General features: G+C 36.5%; 1 protein-coding gene across 2 annotated transcripts in view; it reads right to left on the reverse strand.

The window, feature by feature from the left end:
• TBCK (TBC1 domain containing kinase) overlaps window positions 1-16,195 on the reverse strand; it is an 87,099-nt gene that overhangs the window by 40,190 nt on the left and 30,714 nt on the right. For both annotated transcript variants that reach the window (XM_030946904.1, XM_030946903.1), the window contains exons 13-21: window positions 14,595-14,644; window positions 14,128-14,257; window positions 13,221-13,319; window positions 12,046-12,108; window positions 11,081-11,207; window positions 10,465-10,515; window positions 9,673-9,756; window positions 7,347-7,432; window positions 1,190-1,226 (exon numbers count right to left, since the gene is read on the reverse strand). In XM_030946904.1, coding sequence (XP_030802764.1) covers window positions 1,190-1,226; window positions 7,347-7,432; window positions 9,673-9,756; window positions 10,465-10,515; window positions 11,081-11,207; window positions 12,046-12,108; window positions 13,221-13,319; window positions 14,128-14,257; window positions 14,595-14,644 — 727 coding nt within the window. The remainder of the gene's footprint in view (window positions 1-1,189; window positions 1,227-7,346; window positions 7,433-9,672; window positions 9,757-10,464; window positions 10,516-11,080; window positions 11,208-12,045; window positions 12,109-13,220; window positions 13,320-14,127; window positions 14,258-14,594; window positions 14,645-16,195) is intronic.

Consider the following 16,195-nt stretch of genomic DNA (forward strand, 5'->3'; position numbering starts at 1 on the left):
GAATACTTGGAAGCACATGGGTTTTCACATTTCAAATGTGTCAAGAATTAGGCAATTTATTTTTCTTTTAGCACAGTACAATTACATATCAAGGCATGTATATCAGTTTTTCACAATAAGATGACAATAAGTTAATCAATAAGATCAACTACTTACAATTAGACAAAAAAATGAACAGAATAAACAAAAAAAAAGGTAGAATAAAAGAAAGACAAGGAAAAAGGCCTATTAAAAATAGCAAGATTTTACATATAAAGCTGAAGGTGGCTCTCTTAAAATATGCTATCTTCCAACTGAATAGATCTAAGACTTTATTGCATTTGATTGCTTAAGGAAAACATCTCCTTGGTTTTCCCAATGTGGCAATTCTCATGATGGGTAGAGAAACAGGGACAACTGCAAGAACCAGTGCTTTAGAGTCAAAATCTTTAGAAAATGCAATCAAGAATCTCACATTAAGGTCTCTGATATTTCATCAGAGAAATAATCTATCAGCTCTTTTCATTCTGCCACTTTGAAAATTTAAATTCAACATCTGCCAGTGTTGATATGACATGAAAAAATCAAAGATTTTTGAGAAAAGAAGTTTTTAAATTGCTTTCTAGAGTTGATTTGTTAACTTTCTTCTCTTTAATTAAAATCCACCAAATTAGAAAGCTCTTCTTTTTTCCTAATATACAGGCAAATACAGTAAAGTAGTTCTACCAGAATAACAGTGTGCCAATGTGCAATAAAAATATGATTATCTTCAAAAACAAAGTCACTCTCTTTCTTACATTATTTGAGTGATGGCAGGGGATGGTGGTGTGGTTTGGTTTTGCTTTTTAACTATTATTACATCTTTTTCCAGTAGGTAACAGCTTCCTCTGAACACACCCTAAATACTGCATGTGTAAAATAATCCCTTCAATAATAAGAGCAACAACATATAATAATCTAACAGTAAAAACAACTCAAAACCACAGGAGAAATATTAATTATTACCAAATCAGGGCAGAAAGTAAGTGACAGGCACTGCTGAGTTTTCCACTGCTGAGTTTTCCACAACACATCCTTGCAAATGATAAGCACCCTAACTAAATGCTGGACCTATCATACCAATTAAGAAAGGCTTTAACTGAAAAAGTGAGAAAAATTAAGCTTAAGAAATGTAAGAACATTTAATCAGAGGAAAAAAAAGCATACTCACGTGTAAACATTGTAAGAAACCAAGGAATTGCATAAAGCTGCCAAAGGTGGTGATGGAGGGAAGAAGACAAAAAAAAGTTTTAAGAACTCAAGTTGTCTATGACAATTGTCAACTACATCAAAAATTGCCTATTTTGCATGAATTCAGATAGAAAGGAAAATAGCTGCAGTGGCAGATCTTCTATCAAACAACTCTTAGCCCGTCAGAAACTTTTTTCATCACCAAATTCTTCAAATTATTAGTTTGTAACACTGTTTTGAAAACAGTAAAAAAAAAAAAAAATCAATCACCACCCTTACTAGGCTGGTTAGCAAAATATAATCTTCAAAGTCTTAAAGAACTCAAAAACCTGCTCTACTAAACTGTTGAAATCCTCAATAGTATAAGCAAAGATTAGCCAAGGATGCCTGAAAAAGCATAAACCAACTTGATTTATTATATCTTTTTGACTATGGAAGAAAATGGTTTTATTTAGAAATAACTAAAAGTTCAAATAATGATTTTCAAGAGAAAAAATAACCACCTCTGCCTTTTTCTGCTATACTGGTATTTATTAAAATGCATACTTGCCAATGAAGCAATTAAGGACAGTCTCATTCTCAGTAAATGCTCAGTAACACCCAAGCATTTCTGCAGTTCCACTGTGCCCATCCTGGGACAGTGACACCTGAAGGTGCCCCGTTTCAGCACTTACACCCCTACGAGATTGTGCTGCTGCAACAGCTACAGAAAACCTTCAATGCCTGCAAACTCTCATACTCAAGACATCATACAGAGAAAGAGCTAAGCATTTATGACACCTTAAGAACTTCTAATTTTTCAGTGAAGCCTTTAGTAAGGCAAAGGCAAGAGAATCTATTTTCTTAAGACATCAAACTGCACAGAAAGTTTCCATAAATTAGGAATGCATGAGCGAGACGATCATTGTTAAATTTTACTCAACTGCATGGCTCATGTGCTATGAAGATTTACAGTTAAACACAAAGCTTAATATATTACTTTTTAACTCATAAAAAGTGCAAATTAATCCTCCCATTGAGCTTTTCCTGGAAGTAAATAAATGAGGAGCAGAAAACATAATTGATATTATGTTAATAAATTACTTCTTATTCCATAAACTCTGAACTGGGTTATGGATCTGACTAAATGATGTACACATTTGCTGAAAACCTTCTTAGCACAACTCTAAATTATATTCCTATGCCTTTATCTGAGTGCTTGAGATCTGAACCATACTGCCCCTAAACTAAGGAAGGTTCAGTGACCTGTTCACCACTTTTAATATTCAGCAGGCTTTTGTGAAGCTTGACCCCCAGACCACCAACTGATTTTAAGCATTGGAAATCCGAAGCAAATCAATTCCTATCATCATATTAATCTTATAATACAATCATACTATTTCCCTGAGTATATCTATGTCATGTTTTAAACAGATGGCATTCTAAGAATAGTAACCTATCCCGTTTCCTGAAGCATCCCCTGCACTGGTTGTGATCAGCTAATACCTGTTTAGCTGTTTGTTTATATGCAATATCTTGCTTCCCATGCAGCAAGAAAACAAGCCTAGTGTCCTGAGGCTCCTCTTTGCTTGAAGGTACAAATTATGTAAACCACTCAACCATTATTTCCTTGGTATTTAAAAGCAATTATTTCCTCTATTTCATATATATGATTAAAATGTTTTACCAATGATCCTAATTTTCTCCTAATTTCACAAACACATCCATCATGCATGAATTTACACAGAAATAAACAAGAAAATGCATGAAATGTGAAGCTTTGAAGATTATTAAAAGGTAATCACAAGGAAAATCACTGCTTTGCTCTAAACCATTCTCACCAAACCTATCAGCAGTGACATGAAAAGTAGGTCAAACAATTTAAGTAGGTGCCAGGCAAGCTTTTACTGAAGGGAGTTTTTAGTTTTCCCTCTAACTTTAACAAAAATAATGCTGTGAGGAGGTGTTGGTAAGCCCGAAGAGGTCACCGATGCTATTAGCAAGCAAGGAAGGGGAAGGCACAACCCGGGCAGCGCCAGGGAAGGAGGAGCCGCTCTGAGCCCGGACAGAGCTCGGGATGCGCTGCGGAGCGGGACCGCGCACAGCGCTGGGGAATGGCGCCCTCCAGCGGCCGCTGCCCGCAACAGCAGCGCGCCGCGACTGGAATAACGAGCTCCAGGAAAAGGGGATTTCAACCCTCCGTGCTGAACCCCGAAACCTCCGGGGGCTCTGGTTTTACCTGACACTTAACTCTCCCGAGCTGGGAAGTACGCCTAATGTGTAATCAAAGCAGCATCTGAAAAACTGGAACAGCCTGAGAGTAAGCCACATTTAAAAAGAGCTTGTAAAACCAAGACATCGTTTTTTAGACAGACCTCCAGAGGAGCCACAATTTTAATTTTGCCTTGCATCAGGGAGTAATGCCACCCATGTTCTGCCTTTCCTTTCCTTGCTTACTAATAGCATTAATAACTTCTTCAGGCTTACAAACACCCCCTTGTCTTACATTATTATATTTGTTAAAATCAGAGGAAAAGCTCCCTTCATTAATAAGTTATACAGAAAAAGTATAACTTTTTTCTGTATATACTTTAGCTGTACCATATATTGCAGTTTATATGAGGTGCCAAATCCAAAGATAAAGAGGTTTGGGTTTTTTTTTCTCCTATTAAATGCCTGTTTCATTTCTTTCCTGTTTGATGCATGTGTGAAACAATGTTGTCCAACAATAAGCAGAATTTTATTTTGCTAAGTTGTTCTAACAACTGTCTGAACTGCTGCTTTTTGCTTTAATTTTCAGTTGTAAATAAAAACTATTTTTTTGCTTTCTACAGCTTCTTGAGGGGGGAAGAGGTGGAGAGGGAAATGCTGAGCTCTTCTCCCTGGATCCAGCAACAGGATATGTTGGAATAGTTCACAGCTGCACCAGGGGAGATTTAGATTGGACATTAGGAAGCCTCTTTCTTTACCAAGAAGGTGGTAACACTGGAAGAAGCTTCCTAGAGAGGTGGTTGATGCCCCGAGGCTGCCAGTGTTTGAAGCATTTGGAGAATGCCCTTAACAGCTCACTTTAAGTCAGCCCTGAGGTGGCCAGGCAGGACTACAGGGGCCTTGTAGGTCCCTTCCAAAGGAAATTGTCTATCCTACAAACTCCTAATCTTTCACCTTCCTGCTTCACATTTGAGATACAGACACATGTACTTAGCTTCAATCCTATATGGTGCCTACACAATCATACAATTAAAGGTTTCAGAAAGGTGCAAAAGATGAGGCAAATGGAATCACATTTTTAATATTAGATTCTATCCACCTAGATGTACCTACACAAACAAAATTTGAAGAATGATCACTTTCTTCACAATATAAAAATATCAGCAATTCATTTTCAGGTAAGTGTGTAACAGGACAAATGGAGAAAGTACTTCAAGGGCAGGATTTTTAAGATGAAGCCCTGTTACTGACACCTCGTGCATATCACCAAAACCAAGCTAAGGTATCTCTTCAGCACAATGATATTAAGGAACTGCAATCAGTTTGCCTTCCACGTTAGTGGATAGATGACAACTGTGTCTACCTTCCATAACTCACAGTTGAAAGTGCTTTAGAGTAATTTATGGCAATGGCTGCACTTTTAGCAACATTGTACACTTTGTTTTTCTTCATTTTCGTCTTTAACATGGTCTGCTGTTTAGGGTTAGAATTAGTCAGTAAAATAAGGAATGTGTTACACAGCATTATACAGGGTGGAGAAAAGTGTAAACTTTGGGAGAGTGAGCAAAGAAGAACTAAGATTCACTGTATATATTATCCCTCTATTTATATGTAAATCACATAGCCACAGCAATGTACTTAATCCAGGCACCACATCAGCTAATAATACTCCCAACGACTCAAGCTTCAGCAGTGTTCAATATTCTGAGAGCTACGTGACCTGAAGCAAATGAGAAGGGTGCCAGGAACCCAATCTTCCCTGCAGCAGAGCCTGCCTTTCAATGATGAAAGATTAATCAGGGTTTACTTTGATAGGATTAGTACTCAAGCACGAAACTCTGGTTCAGATCTCATTACTACACTGCATATCCTTCACCTTGATGGATCCTATGCTGCCTTGTTACAGTAACAAAAAAATCACCTCTCTGACTAATCTAAAAGGCAGAACAACTTTTACTTAATAAAAAAACCCTGAACCCTGACAGACAATTCAGAAAGGATAAACTCTCTTCAGAGGTTAGTGTTAATTTTAGAACCTGCATTTTTATTCAATGCAAGAGTTTTAAAAAAATATTCCTCTTTTGCAATTGTTTGCTATATTACTTAATCATCTATAGATTATCAGATTTAGGGACAAGGCTCATGTATGACTATGTGCTGTCGAATGACTATCACAACAGAAACTAAAATATAGCAAAACTTGTGATTTCAAATTATTCCCTCTGACTTGTACCTTGAAGTCTTCAGTGGAGAATTATAACTGTATAGGCAGACACAAGGAGCTGATGAAATACAGATAAGACCCAAGATGGGCTGCTACAGAGCTCGGGTGTAGGTTAGTAGCCCACAAAAGAACCTGTAAGATGGTCAGGGAAATTATATCTCTAACTCCTTAGTGGGAATTAGCATCCTGCACAAAATACACAGGAGAATTGTTTTGTCATCTGCAGCCTTTAAAAAATAAGCATCTAATGCATTTATATAGTGATGCTGAAAAAATTGATCCTCCCTCAGGAATGTTAAAAGTTGCTGCTAACGCTTGGTCTTCATCTACCCAAATATTTAGGCTTTCTATAGATGAATACTCCTCCTTGTCCTCACTTTCATTTCATCTTCTTCCCACCAGTCCTCTTCAGATGTGTGTCAGCTGAAATACAAGTGGCTTTCTCAAACTCCTCTCTTTATAAGGCAATACACTGGCTTTATCTTCTGCTCATTTTAACACCACTATATCTCCTAAATTTGTATCAGCCAAACAACATTATTAGATTAAAAACATCCTCTACAAATGAAGATATATACTTTCTTTTCTATTACAATATTAATAAACAGTAATAATGAGTATCTGCCAGTCCCAAACTCCCACAAATTCTTTAATCCTTTGTAAAACAAAGGACTTTCAGAGGCTTGGTCCTGCTGCTCCAACTTAAAATATTTCCTAATAAGCATAAGGCTTTTCTGATAAGCTAAACTTTATATTGCTTATAGAAGTAATGCATACAAATTTCTTACTTATGAAATTTGCATCAACATCTCCTGAATTCAGTTATCTTCTTCCATTTTGACCTCTCATCATCATCTGTTCTTACGACCAACTGGTAATTACCAAATTTCTAAATGCCAAATATAGAATGATATAGACCATATCAATTAACGTTATCTCTACGGCTTTGTCTCAATCTACTTTTCAGAAACATCAGTATTTGTGGGCAGAGAAACATTTTTATTTTGGCTTTCTTGACTATACACACCTCTAAAAAAATGAAGAAAGCTTTACTATTTACAGTGATAGCTAGAAGTGAGGCTCTAAAGAAGGCCTGGTTTTGCTTTTTCCAACAAAGCCCATCCTCTCTACTATTTTCTGGCTGCGCTCTCAGTTTTCATTTTCCTCCATCTAAGAGATATTTTTCCAATGGAAGCATAAAACTCGAGTCTATGTTATATACTTGTCCCACATTTGAGACACACTCCAGCAAATGAGTGCTTAGCATTTTCCAAGGTCTGACATATCTACAAGATTGATGATCATGGACTTTTTCTATAACTTGCAAAATAATGTGTAATTTGTGCTAATCAACAGCATTCAATTAGCTGCAGTAATTTTGTTATTAGCACTTTATAAGTATACTAATTTTTTGTATTATTAACCCACACTTCAAAAATAGATCTGTTTATACCTTTCAAAATGAATCTAAGTTATAATAACTGGCTAGTAGTATTTTTATTGTATTTACCATCCCAGCAGAACAGAAAGGACTAAAGCACGTAAAATAACAATCAAAACTTTACCATTTTATCAGCATATTCAGGAAGGTCTATTAATATGGAAGTTTCACTTTTGTCAAAGTGCTACTGAAGCAGTTTGGAATGGCATCTCATCCCAGTTTCCCTCATTTTCCATTTTTTAATTCCTTTGGATAATACTTATAAGGATCCTTAGCACTTACATCTGGAATAAACCCAATTTCATTGAGGTGGTTACTCAGCTCTGGATCATGGAATGCAATCATCTGGGAAAACACTGTCAGGTACTCTGAAATGACAAACCCAGGACTGTTGTCAAAAACGCAAGCCATCACATGCTGCCAGCTCACAACAGAGCTGTAGGAAAGCCACTCACTTTAAACCTACAATAAAATAGCAAGTGAATACCACTGCTGTACTCCTTGTTACCATTACATTCAATACAGAGGAAGAAACATTTAATTTTTCTTCTTTAGTACTTCTCAATTTGGATTTTTAACAATGGTTTAACTTGGCACACGCTTAGGTTGTGATGTATGCTTGACATGCAAAGTCAAAGACTGCTTAGTAACCAGCAAGGAGAAACATCCACTATAAAAGATAAAATTTATTACATCATCAGCCTGGCCTATTAGGTTGATGGGTACAATTTCATTAAGTTGTCTAAACAACAATTGCTTTTAATTGGAAGAGAAGCACACAGCAGAACACAGGACAGGGACAGATTTCCCTCCGCTCTGCCCCTCTTTCAGTTTTGTCCACACTGTCACACACTCTGTTAGAAGAAAACTGAAGAGGCAATAATTGCAATTTTGTAACAGATGGTAATTCCTTTTCCTCCATGTTCCCAAGAACAGAGCAATCAGGGCATGGACAGCTAGAGAACAGCGGAGCAACAGAGAATGCAAACTCTGTTTCCAGAATGTGCTGGCATCTCAATGCTCCACGCAGTTTATATCTACACAGAAGACACAGAGCAGTTAAAATTGCAGTGGGTAGTTAAATGACACATTCTTAACCCTTTCCTCTATCTTAAAAAGGCAGGGAAATGACCCAGCATCTTCCTTTTTACCTTTATTTATACATTGTGTTTTAACATACAACCTCAAAAAGGATTAATTAGAATACTGAAAGAACACTAAAAGCTCCAACCTTCCTGACTCCTTGATGATGCCAGATGCAGAACAGGAGCTCAGGAATGCCTACATTACTTTGGTTCACAGAATCCTACCGACCTGTATTTCTAACTTTAGCTGATACGTATTTTTGCAAAGCTCCTTAGGAATAACATCAGGAAACCCTAGAGAGCAAAAGTATTATTTTATGGAACACTATAGCCTCTTGAGAAAAGTCTTTACCAAGCTATTAATCTTGAAGTCTAAAGTAGTTGTCTCCAGAGGAACATATTTATTCTTTTCATCTTTAGCTCTTTACTGCAAGCAATCTTTCTTTACAGACAAAAGGAGGCAAACATATTTTCTGGAATAATTTCTCCTATTTTTTTATTCAGTTCATAACACCTCTTACCCATTGTCTTCTGTACATAAACTCTCCTAACCCTGGCATTCTCTCCTTATGTTAGCTCTCTCCCAATTATCCAATATGTAAATGCTTTTAAAGTTTTGTTGATCAGTTTTTAATTACTTTCCTTGAAGACAAAAGTGACAGACACTTTAAAGCTGACAAGTTTCATGAGAAATATACAAAAGAATTTATTTAAAAGAAATACAAGGACAGCAAGCCATGGTGATACTCAGTATTCAATAAACATTCATAACTGCTTGCAATTAAAAACATTAATTACCACCTGTTTCTTTTGATTACTAATGGCTTTTGAAACAGTTTCTTTTGTTTTTTTAAACACTGTCTGGAAGACAAATTATCTTCCCAACACAGACTGTGCCAAGGTGACTTTCTAGGTGGAGACAATTCCTTTTTCATGTTTTCATGAAATTTAAAATTATTTTTCAATTAGAACAGACATTCCTAGCTATTGTTTTAAATCATCTAAGTTACCTATGTACTTGTTGAAGGCTGAACTATGGAACATTATTCCTCAGGGTTTTCCATCTCCTGTCCTGTATTGAATAACATCATCTGCTCAATAAGAAATTTCCCTTGAATCCCTATTTTCCTGAATACCATAGCTTTCATTTTCTGAAGAACCCCTAGTTTGTACTGTTCTTCCTCATTTTCCCTTATTGTCCAACAGCTCCTCTAACACAAGTACTTTGATCACCTGAAGCCTCTACAATGGAACACTAGAAAGACTATTTACTGCTTTCACAACTTTGCAGGATGGACTGACTCTTACCCTGGAAATTACACAGAACACTTCTGTGTGTGTGCACTTCTTGATTTTTTTCTCCTGTCTGAATCCTTAACCACTTACTTTGTTCCAAATTTTCTTGCAGTGTTAAAAGATTTTAACTGCATCCCAATTTTGCAACCCCTTGAAAAAGTGTATTTACATATCCAGAAACAACTTTACTTCTCTTAGAACTACACCAAATAAAGGGACTGACTTACCTTGAATAACATGAGAATTATCCTTCAGAAAGAAGTTATACAAATACTTTGGAATAAAAGCAGACATGCAGGCATATGCCAGAGCTGAAAGAATTAAAAAAAAAAACAGATGCAATGACAGAGGCAGAATTTAATTACACCTTAAAAAGTTCATTATTAACCAGATAATAAGCATAAATACTTAAATCAATCTGTACACAAAAATGATTGCATGCACAGTAGGTATAATAAGAGTCATTGTCCTAAGAAACTAGTTTTCCCACACAGAGATCTTATATAAAGAAAGCCAAGTACAAGACAATGAAAGCTTGGACTACACCTGTTATGAACAAATCACATTCTAAGAAGATAAAGGTCATATATCTAAAGCTGATCTGAATCAGGCATTTAAAACTACCAAGAACTTTTCTGAACAAAGCTGGTCTGACAGTTTAACACTTAGGTTACCAATTAATACATTCACCTTAAGCAAGGCTGAACTACAGCTTCACTGAAAAACACAAGTGCTACAGCAGCATTTCTTCCTTTTTCAACTTAAGATTATTTGTGCTTTTTAAAATATACCGTTATTGCACTTGGTAATAAACAATACTTGAACCCCTGCTTGAAGAGCAGTACACCACATGCAGTTTTCAAAACTCCATTTCTTTTCACCTGTAGCAACAAGAGCTTTAAAATTCCTTTGTAGATACAGAAACTTTCCATCTCTAAGTGGAGTCACACATCTGTCTGCACGTAGATACAGATGAGAGACTGTGCTTTTCTTTGCTCACTGCTGAAAAATGTACTCACCTTCATTGTTAAAATTCAAGTACAGAAACGGTGCACAAAGAGAGTCAAGACCTAAAGAGAGAAGAGCCATGAAAAAACAGCACCAAGAGCTCATTTACTTTAATGCACAAGATAAAGACATTAATTTCTAATGAAAATTTGCACACTAGATACTGGTTCTGCATTATCAAGCCTTCACAAGTAATGGTGAGAACAACTGTGAAATTTATGCATGAAAACAGCAAGGATTTCAAATTGTTCAGCTATAACGCCAAATTGATTGTTCTGCCAAGGCATCCAAGAAATGCCAATTACTGTTCCAAGAACTCAGTAACTTTTGCAGTATCATCTTGGAGCTTAATAGCAAGCAACAGACTTTTCTTTTTAAAATACAGTGACTGAAACTTATGAAGACTGAATATATAACAAAGCGAGTGGGGCAATTTTTTATTTCAAATTAAATACAAGTTACTAGGATTTAAATTTGCAATAACCCACAGATTCATTCTTCAAAGGAAACAGAAAGGAAAGCATCCAAAAAAAGGCTTATATTGTGGGGGTGAGAAGCAGGAGGTACTTTTAAGTCAATCAAAGCTTTCCTTTCAATTATCCATCCTTGCCAATCAGTCAAACTCACCTTGCCAGTACACCAAATTAGGATGGGAAACAACCCAGGCTTTCAATACACGTCTGAACTTTGCATGACCCTCTGGTGATGACAGCAGCTCATCATACTGATGGCAACGAGGAATATCAACTTCAATCTGCACCACAGCCAACATACAAAGAGAAATTGGGATGAGTGGGGCAGCACTACAGCAGTCTTGCAACACTAGAGGTAGAAGTCAGCCGAAATATGTAGGTCAGATCACCATTATACAAAATCTGCTTCCTCCATCACTCTCAAAACCAAAACTGACAGGGAACCTAATAAACCAAAGTTTAAAAATAGAGATTTTTTCCCCCTTTTCTGCACTTATATTTTTTAAAGGGTTCTAGCCCTTGAAAAAGGCAGAAAACAGATGACAGTTACAGGGTTTTTTTACTTCTGGACTCATTTTAGGTGGTAATACTGCTTTGCTTTAAAAGGTAACCAAATCAGAGTTCTCAATGTTGCAACCAATTGGACGGAAAGTATTTCTTTATCCAGCTGAAAGGAACTGTTGTTTGTAATGTCTTTTTATGTCTGGTAAGAGAACACTTGAGAACATTCTCTTCTTGGAGAACAAAATTGCTCAAACCCCCATTTCTGTGAAGTATAGCTCACATTACAGGACCTCAGCATTATTGCTACAAGGTCCAACAGGCAAAACAAGCATTTGGTAAACCCAGGATTCTTAACAATAAACCATTAATACTGTTCACTACACTGCTGCTGCTACAGAAACAGTGATTATAAAGTAAAAAAGGTTTTCAGCTTCCCCATGTTGTAAGTTGAGTGAAAGTAATTGTGTCGATCTGTTTGCAAGATTTTTGCTACAGCATAAGGCTGGAGGGCAAGGGGAACCATACTGTTGTTATCCACCAGGAGTGCTGTAACAGGCAAGAGATGGGTGGGAAGGATCTTCAAGTGACAATATTTGCTAACACTGTAAATCTTACTTGTCTGTCTGTAGGAATCGGTGTGTCTTTATCAATGGCATCATATTTTGCTTCTATGGCACCCTAAATGTGGAAGAAGAATATTTGAATTTAGAAAGCCCTTGCCAACATAAGTGCATATGACAATGTACATGGTGATATGAGAAGTAGACTGTTTTTGTTAGGAACTTTAGTTAGCAGAAGAACAGAAGATTCTGACAGCTTAAGTTCAAAAAAACCATCTTTATTCCATTACTAACTCAAGACATACAGACCTTCCTATAGATCTCCTCAGCATGATCTTCAGTGATTTTCAGTTGTTTATGTAGAAAGCTATGCACTTTGTAGTTTCCCATTTTCAAGTCAAGAGGTGCTCTCTATTCTATTAACCAGTCCATTTTAATGTTATGGGACAGGAAAACACCCATATTGTACAGCTGGCAAATTGCTGAAGCATGAGAATTGACCCATTTCCTAAGACTCAGGCTACAAGCCTGACCAGTGATTTTTCTTCATCTTTTCAGATTTTTTGTTGATTATATTATATGGTACTCAAAAGACCACATCCTAAGCTAAATCTCCTGAATAACCTAGGGTGTGTTATCTCTAAGAATTTTTATGATCCGCTGCTGCAGGATTGCAAGACAGGTAAATCCAAAAGCTGGGTAGTCCAGCAACTCTGTGAGGAGCTCTCTTTTCTGGGACATTCCATTGTCCCAAAGGACTGTATTTGATTGATTTATTCTCCATTCTTTCTGGCAAGTGTATTGATTGAATATATAACAAAGAAGTGTATTGGGGAAGTGTATTGATTGGTAGGTGAGAAAAATACATTTCATGTGTGTTTTTCTGCTGACTGGAGCAGAAGTATTGCCAACTGCATTTGTCAAAATATTAAAAATCAAAACAAAAAACCCCAGTTAACGACCAAATGTCAGGGTATTATTTTCCACTGAAAATAATAATCAAAATTAAAGGCAGTCAAGTTCACATATGCTTTCTGAAATCAAATAACCTTACAGAAAAGAAGCAAGTTTGTCAGAACATCATGTTTATTTGCACAATTTCATTACTCATTTTGTGTGAAATTCCAGCAACCTACCTGCCAGATCTTTGAAACCATTCCAGCTTCCTTGACCCCATTCCTAACACATTCCATCACCAGTCAGTACTGGTACTTCTCCAAACACCCTTACCTCAACACCCAACAAGGCAGCCCAAGTTATGCCTCTCAGAAGGGGAGGAATGTCAATCCTGGCTTCTTTCCAAATTTGGTTTTTCTTGTATGGGTAGGCCTTCAAAGAGAAGAGATTAACCAAAAAAAAAAGTTATCATGTAACTGAAACAATTCAAATCTCAAAACAGGAACAGTCTTTCCCCAAATGAAAACAGTGAATACAAGTTACACAAAAAGTGAACTTAATCCCTAACTGGAAGGCTTGAATGAAGGACTACTGTTTGATGTTAAAATGTCCACTCTTTCTCATAAATGCATTCATGTGCTTTGGTATATACTGGATAGATCTACTAATCCAAATTTGTACTATCAATTTTTTCTTCATTATATCTTTCTTTTCATAATATGTATCCACCTTGGTTTTATTAAACATTTCTAGTTTATGCCTGATAATGTGCATCACCTCTCTTGTTCTTAAACAGGAATCTATCTCTCTGCATATATGTAAATTAGGGGCTGCTATTCCTTTACCTAGTATAAATCTCACATTTATAACATGGCACTACCATGTCTTCAAATACTTTACTGCTTGGAAATGCAGAAATGTTACAGGCATATTTATACCTATAATAGTTTAGTCTGTTATAAAATAAAGGATATAAAATTATTTTCATCAGTAAATAACCAGTATTAGCAGCAGCTCTATTTCCATGTGGATACTTTAAAATTTACTTTTATATACATCAGTACTGAGAATAATTAGTTCTATTTTTATTTTCCATCTTACATTTCTGAAGGGTTTTTTTCTTCCCCTTTCCTACTGTGGTCTCTTGTACCTCTGCGTCCTCTTACAATTACTTGGTCTTTCAAAAATCTTCCAAATAACAGACCAAATCAAATTATCCAGCATCACAAGGACTCCATACCTTCAACAGCCTGTCAAACAGGACAATTCTATTTAGCTGGTACTCTGTGTCCCTCTCCCGGATGATCAGAGGAAGAGTAGCAGCTGCAGAGAGCTCATTGCTACTGTTGGAATGAGGTAAAGCTGGCTGGCTGGAAAAAAAAGGGTAACAGTGAACAGCAAGAAAACACAATTACTGAAAATAATTAATACTGCATGAAACATTTCTTAGTCAGAAACAAGAATAAACGAGTAATTTTGAATATTGAACACAAACAATTGATTTCCAGGACAGAAGCTAAGATCTTCAGTTTGGTATCAGGGTCTGAAGTGCAGCATGTTTATCAGCTCTTGGCTTTCAGAGCCAAACAAAGACATGCTAGTTTTGCTTTTGGGAGGCAGTTATGTCTAGCTGTGCAGTGTGCCACAAAAATAAAACTAGTAACTCAAAATTCAGTGTGCTACAGATGTACCAATTTACACACATACTCATCTTCAAGCAATGGATAAAATGCTTCTCCACCAACATCCTTCAGTCTCTAAAAGGAGGAAGAAAAATAATTTGTTATCAGAATCCTGCTCAGAACTCAAGTGGAAAACTTAGTGGAATACAAAAACTAGTAAACAGCAATTCGTTTGTCAAATTCAGTAACTTGCCTTAAGACTTAAGCATTAGCTCAGTCCTTTGCTAGCAACAAAATGAAGCATACAGCCTTCAACACTAAAACCTTTTGAAAGTTTCAACACTACAACTTCCTTTTGGAAGTTCTCCTGCCTAAAGATATCCATAAACCTATTTCCACACAAAAAAATAGTTTATAGGCACCATGGATTAATAGATCAATAGTATTACATTGTTCTTCTTTGTTTCCTCATTTTTCTACGTGGACTTCCTATCCAAGTAACTGCAAAGCAACTGCACAATTTGCTTATATGGTTCTTATCAGGTCAGGAGTCATGCAAACTTGAATTCCTTTTAGGAAATACACTCAGCAAAGGTGACAGACAAACATGGCTGGATTTTTGACTGAAGTTTTCAGACCTCTTATTGCGCATGATTAATGTTTCATGCCATGTTCCCTGCAGTGCTCTGTCTTGCAGTTCAGCCCTTAACTTGCAGGCATAAGGCACACAGCCTGCTCCCCTTGGGGCTGACAGAAGAGCTCACTCTCCATTCACTCAGTACTGCTCCTCTTTTGATTATAAGCATCATGCTCTGCTCTATAAAGGTGTCTGAAAAATTGCACAAGTTCAAAACCTATTTCAACTAACGCTGCAAGGTTCAGTCTTGCATCTTCCACAAAATGAAATTTCAGTATATAATTATTTCCTGCTGCACTTATAGAAGTAGGCAGCAATATCCAAAATTACAGATCAAAATGTTTAAAAAAAGCCTTTAAAAACTGCCCTCTAGTGAGAACAACAGAAGAAGTTGCAGCGTGTATTATGTTTAAAATAGATGTTGCATATTTTTACCTCCCTCCTGCCTTGCACGCCCCAGTGATCTACTGAAGAAAATAACCCAGTCTGCCTTGATGCATTTGTGTGAAGCAAAGTTCTACTGAAGAAATCTGTTTACAGTGTTAGACACACTACCTCCAATATTAAGGTGGCAGAGTCAGGAGCCATCTTCTTTTTTGTCCTAACCCCTGTATTATGAAAAAGGTTTAAAAAAAAAAACCTGACAGAATTGAATTTGCTACTATAAAAAGCAAGCTGCAAACAGTGCAGCATAGTGTCCCAATCTGACAGCAATAAAGCTCTATGTGAGCAAAGACATGTAAACAATGAAAACATTTCAGTGATATATACAGTAAATCTGGAAACTGATCATTGCATCAAGACAAATCATGAGTTATCATGTGCTGATTTTCCCAATGAAGACGTAAGAAAACTGCATTATAGCATTTTTGCAAAATGCTCTAGAGATCTTTTCAACTAGCAATTTCATGCCACGTATTCCAAAAATTAATACTCAGCTAGTGGAAAATTGGTATCCAATACATAAAAAGCCTTTGAGGAGCTGAAACTGAAATGAATTGGTTTACTCTTGGATAATGTGAGCCATTGACAGACAATAATTAAAGCAT

The sequence above is a fragment of the Camarhynchus parvulus genome, chromosome 4, assembly GCF_901933205.1.
Source record: "Camarhynchus parvulus chromosome 4, STF_HiC, whole genome shotgun sequence".
NCBI classification, from domain to species: domain Eukaryota; kingdom Metazoa; phylum Chordata; class Aves; order Passeriformes; family Thraupidae; genus Camarhynchus; species Camarhynchus parvulus.